This window comes from Physeter macrocephalus, chromosome 11, assembly GCF_002837175.3.
Source record: "Physeter macrocephalus isolate SW-GA chromosome 11, ASM283717v5, whole genome shotgun sequence".
Taxonomy (NCBI): Eukaryota; Metazoa; Chordata; class Mammalia; order Artiodactyla; family Physeteridae; genus Physeter; species Physeter macrocephalus.
In genome coordinates, this window is record NC_041224.1 from 67,504,975 (window position 1) to 67,510,974 (window position 6,000).

At 38.2% G+C, this 6,000-nt stretch overlaps 1 protein-coding gene across 13 annotated transcripts in view; it reads left to right on the forward strand.

Annotated features, from left to right (window-relative positions):
* The window catches only part of PEAK1 (pseudopodium enriched atypical kinase 1), a 320,328-nt gene that overhangs the window by 269,854 nt on the left and 44,474 nt on the right, over positions 1 to 6,000 (forward strand). For 12 of the 13 annotated variants that reach the window (XM_024128687.3, XM_055088128.1, XM_055088131.1 and 9 more), the window contains one exon: positions 95 to 288. The exons of the other annotated variant lie outside the window; for it this stretch is intronic. In XM_024128687.3, the coding sequence (XP_023984455.1) occupies positions 95 to 288 (194 nt within the window). The remainder of the gene's footprint in view (positions 1 to 94; positions 289 to 6,000) is intronic. 13 annotated transcript variants of the gene reach the window in all.

The following is a 6,000-nucleotide window of genomic DNA, read 5'->3' on the forward strand; positions in this document are numbered from 1 at the left end:
TTATTTACATTTATGGCAATATGTGCCTTCCATAAATCTAAATTTTAGCAAAAACCTTTTAATGCCAGTGTGATGGTGGTCTGATTTGTTTCAGTCACGTGACCCATGAAGTGACAGAGGATTTTTCTCCTCGGGATCCAAGCACTGTTGTTGTGAAGCAAGATGGTGGGGGCTGTACTTCAGTCACACCGGCATTGCCGCTGCCTGAACTGGAAAGGGAAGAGGAAAAGGGAGACATTTCAGGTCCTATGGACCTGAATCCCTGTAGTGCGACATACAGCAACTTAGGTAAGTGCAAATGTCACGTAAAGAGTATTTAAAGTTTGTCTTTTTATGCACCAGCCTAATGCTTATTTCCCTGGAAAGATGGTTTATATTGTTCCATGGGGCAAAAGTTGGAAATTGGAGTTATAAATTTTAACTCACATCAGAAAAAGTCCTGTATTTAATTTGTACTAGGCATATATTAAATACCTGTTACCATGAGTCCTGTGCCATGTGCTAGGATTCTGACATAGTCCCTGTCTTGAGAGACTCACCTGGAGGGAAAGAGATGAACTAGTTAATGATTTCATTATAATATGAGTGCAGTGATAGAGAATACACACGGAATTTTTTTGTTTTGTTTTTTTGGCCGTGCCATGCAGCTAGCGGGATCCTAGTTCCCCAACCAGGGATTAAACCTGGGCCCGCAGCAGTGAAAGCGCAGAGTCCCAACCAATGGACTGGCAGGGAATTCCCCACACAGAATATTTTTACATTACACAGGGAAGGGTGTCAAAAGATGCCTTCCAGGGGACTTCCCTGGCAGTCCAGTGGTTAAGACTCTGCGCTGCCACTGCAGGGGGCGTGGGTTCGATCCCTGGTCAGGGAAACTAAGATCCTGCATGCTGCACGATGCAGCCACACACACACAAAAATAATTAATTAAATAAAGTTAAAATTTTTTTAAAAAGAAAGAAAGATACCTTCCTGGAGATAATTTCTGAACTTATTTAGCTGGTTAACAGAGGGAAAGAAGAGTAACAACATGAGCAAAGAAGAGGCAACACATGAGCAAAAAGTATGGAGATGCGAAACGGCTTGGTACATGTGGATAACACAACCATTTAGTGTTGCTGAGGTGTGCCCTGGAGAGTTAGACAAGATCGTGCATTTCAGGCTAAAACCTTAACATTTTTTTTTTTGCTGTTTGTGGTAGTGAACCACTAAAGGGTAAAGGGTTTTAAGTAGAGGAATGATATGATTAGATTTGTGTTTTAGGGACTTCCCTGGAAGTCCAGTGGTTAAGACTTCACCTTCCAGGACCTCCCTGGTGGCACAGTGGTTAAGAGTCCACCTGCCAATGCAGGGGACACAGGTTCAAGCCCCGGTCCGGGAAGATCTCACATGCCACAGAACAGCTAAGCCGGTGCGCCACAGATACTGAGCCTGCGCTCTAGAGCCCACGAGCCACAACTGCCGAAGCCTGCACGCCTAGAGCCCGTGCTCCTCAACAAGAGAAGCCACCGCAGTGAGAAGCCTGCGCACCACAACTAAGAGTAGGCCCTGCTCACTGCAACTAGAGAAAGCCCGCGAGCAGCAACCAAGACCCAATGCAGCCAAAAATAAATAAATAAATAAATAAATAAAAGACTTCACCTTCCAATGCAGGGGGTGTGGGTTCAATCCCGATCAGGGAGCTAAGATCCCACATGCCTCGTGGCCAACAAACCAAAACATAAAACAGAAGCAATATCATAATAAATTCGATATGGTCCACATCAAAATAAAGAAAATCTAAAAAAAGATTTGTGTTTTAGAATGTCCACTGCAGACTGCCATGCGAGGATGAATTAGAGGCAAATTATTTGGTAGCAGGAAATCTGGTAGTTGGATACTATTGCAGAACCACATAAAGGGATGAGAAAGAAAGGCCTCAACTAAGATAGTGGGGAAGGGGAACAGTGAACAGATTTAACAGAGATTTGACAGGTAAAATGCCTCAGTGGTTAATTGGATATGAATGATGTAAAGAATCTATAATAATAGGGAGGGTGGGGGGGAGGGAGACGCAAGAGGGAAGAGATATGGGAACATATGTATATGTATAACTGATTCACTTTGTTATAAAGCAGAAACTAACACACCACTGTAAAGCAATTATACTCCAATAAAGATGTTAAAAAAAAAAGAATCTATACTATATCCCAGATTTCTGGCTTGGAGCTAGCAGATTTGAGGAGGGAAGATCCCAGTTATTGGAGGTGTTTAGGCAGAGCCTGAGGGATCATCTCTCAGAGATGCTGTGAAGGCAAATCCTGCACTACACAGACGGTTGAACTAAATTATCTCTAATGTACTTATCAATGCAAAGATTATTCAATTTTGAAATCATCTTCACTCTTCTTCCTTGACTGCCCAGTGACTTCTGATCTCTCTCTCCCTTGAGTGTCACCGAGTTTCCTTCTGAAAAGCAAAGCTTGGGGCTGGACAAGGATTTCTTAGTGCCCTTCTCCCATGAAGTCAAGAGAGAGATGAGTAGCATGAGCTGGACTGCCACATGCGTAGCACTAGTAAGATTCTTATGGACCACTGACCAATCCTCACATCTGTCTGGAAGCCAGTGGCATATAATATCAAAGCATTCTTCTACCTAGTGTCTCACCTCCTTTCTTTTTCTTCTGTCAGGTGATTGTAAGGATAAATCATTCTAAGATCAGCTAGTGTACTTGGAAATAAGGGCATCCTTAAGAGGACCAAAAGGTTAGGTAAAACTATTGGAGAAATGCTCTACTATGTCCTTTGGGGAAACTCAATCATAACAACCCAAATGCAGTTGAAAATACATTCCATAAGGAGAAGACTTCCATTCTAAGTTCCTGAAGCCTTCTGTGATTTGTGGGTAGGGGAGAGTAAACTCTTCAGTTTACCCAAGCAACCATCTTGGATACCATTTTCCAGTTGGAATAGATTTTATAGTCAAGTGGTTTATTGAACTTTTTCCATTCTTTTACATTTTATGAGACATATTATGAGATGAAAATTTTATTTTTTTATTTTTTATTTACTATATGTCCTCAGATAGCAAATATATCAGGAATTATATTTCAGACATTCTTACTGCACTGAAATTTCTTTCATGACATCCTCAGTAAAATATATACAAATTTTTACTGATTGTATGTTATCTTATGGCATCTTTTCTTTAAAAATATCCATTTGCCCACATCAGTTAAAGTTAACTATTTTATCTTATTATCGTCTCAGTTACGTAGATTGTTAGAAAAAAATAAGCATTGCTTTCATGAATACACCAGTGCCTTACATATATTAACTCATTTAATCCTCACAACAAACTTAGGAATTATTATCCCCATTTTTCAGATGAGGAAAGTACATCAGAGTGCCATGCCGAGTCACAGAACCTGTAAGAACTGAACCAAGATTGGAACCCAGTTGATCTATATTACAGACTATAATGATTGCAACCACTAAATTCTTAGAAGATACTGAAGGGCTGCAGCTGTCTCCCCTTTTTTTTTAAGTCATCTACTTTGAGACACAAAATTTAAGACTTTTTTAAAAAAAGATTATGATTTCTTAGAGTACAAAAATACCAAGTTACAGATGCCCCATCAGAAAAATAGCTTTCTTTCTACCTATTGCTTTACTTTTAAAAGTATGTGATACTCATAAAATGTTGCCTAACTTTCCTAAAGTGCTTAAGTGGTGATAACTTGACTCCATAGGATACGATACATGGTTAGTTGCTTCTTTGGAAAGGTTTTACTATGTGAGTAAAATAATAACTGAGTAATAGATAGGGTTGGCTCCATCAGTTCTACAAACTGATAGGTGTTTTTTTTGTTTGTTTTAATTTATTGTTTTGTTGTTGTTATTTTTCCTAATGGAAGAAGTATTTCAGGTGGCATTTGGAACTTACCTTTTTTAATATTTTCAATAAATCATTTACATGAAGTTTTAAACTATCCCTTGGAGTAATTTCTTATAATTTAATGCCCTGGTAGCTTTAAAAAAAAAATGTGTTTTAAGACCAAAAGGAAACAAAACCTAATATAATAGCTTCAGATCCTTTTAAATATTCTAGAACCATTCCACAAACACATGTTACATTTTTCTTTCCTAATTTCTTCTTCTTTTTTTAAAAAAATGAGTCAGAGGACGGATGGACTGATGGAAGAAACTGAAGGAGGGAAGTTAAGGGTTACCATAATTTTTACTGTGGAATTTTTTTCTGAAAATTGCATTGTGAAGTGGGCTTAGGAAGCAGTGTTATATAGTAGGAAAAGAACGTAGGTTTGGGGGATCAGACAGGTTTTGGTTTATATGACAGCTGTATCACTGCCCACCTACATGATTGTGGGTCAGTTATTTACCATCTCTGAGCTTCAGTTTCCTCATCTGACATGAGAGAATAGTAGCATCTGCTTTGTAGGGCTGATGGCAAAAGAAGTACTTGATACATAGAAGTGCTTAATAATTGTGAAGTTCCTTTATTTCTACACCAAAATATACTGTTGCTTTCTTTTTTCAATATGTTTGATGTGCTAGCCAGAAAATGTAGCATAAAGCAGAAATAATTTTAAATGTTTATTAGAAATGTTGAATAAGCAGAACAACAAAATCCAAGTCCAAAAAGTTGTGGGCTGCCTATACAACTGATGACTGAGAGAGGGAAACATGATAAGAGGAGACAAGACACCAAGGTGGCCAACAGGAACCAGAGGAGAGATAACAAATAACAGTGAAGTACTGCGACAGACCCAGTCCCCCAAAGTCTGCTAGTTATAGCGAAACCAAGGGACGTGGTTTGCGTTTGTTTTGTAGTTCCCACATTTCTTAGATAGTTCTGAAAACTAATAAGTCAAAAAAAAAAAAAAAAAAACTGGATCGGAATAGGCCTTGATTACCGTATGTCAGAATCTTCGTTAGAGCTCTACCTTTGAGACAGCTTCCTTTCTCTGCTATGGTATAACAAGAGCTGTTGTGATTCAACCATTCCCACAAAAAGCTACCGACTTATGTGAACCATCCATTTGTTTTTCACCTTAGAGATCCCTCTCCAGGGTTAATTCAGCTGCCTTTTTTCTTGTCCTTAGCATAAATAAAGCAAACTTTATTTTGTTTATAACTGAATTAATTATAGATTTTAGAGCTACAGTATACAGTATGGTAGCCACTAGCCACATCTGGCTATTTAAATTTAAATTCATTAAAATGTAAATAAAAATTCAGTTCTTCAGTCTCACTAGCAACATTTCAAGTGCTCAATAGCCACGTGTGGCTAATAGCTACTGTATTCAACATGCAGATACAGAACATTTCTGTCATCACAGAAAGTTCTGTTGGACAGCACTGCTTTAAAGAATTGGTTATTTGGGGGATTTGTATTGTCTTCTGTGGGCACAAAAATCATTACTGGTTTTTATGTGCTTGACAACTGCTTACGAAGGTTGCCCCTTATAGAGTGATGGTTTTCCTCTGGGTGATGGTGATATGTGATCACTGAACAAACTCTGTAACACTTTAATACACCCGAAACTGAATTTAGCAGGGTATCTGCCACCAAAATGATTTCCTAAAAAAGTGAAAGGAAGTTTTTTTAATCAGACCTTCAACATTTCCCCACGTTTCTTATGTCTGTCTCAAAATGTCTAGAAGAAATATCGCTAGATTTTTATGTGGCACACCTTACTACTTTATCAGCCTGCTGAAATCAGGGTCTTGTAATGACTTCTACCCTGTTGGAAATTAGTTGGTGACTTTAGCTCTCCTTCACTCACTTTTTAACTGAGTACTCTAGACATTACTTTTTAGAAAGATCTATCTAGTCTCCCTTTACTGGACAGAATTTTGGCTTGTTCCTCTTTCTTTTTTTTTTTTTTTTTACATTTTTAATGGAGTTTAAATTTTTTACAATTGTGTGTTAGGTTCTCCTTTACAACAAAGTGAATCAGTTATACATATACATATGTTCCCATATCTCTTCCCTCTTGC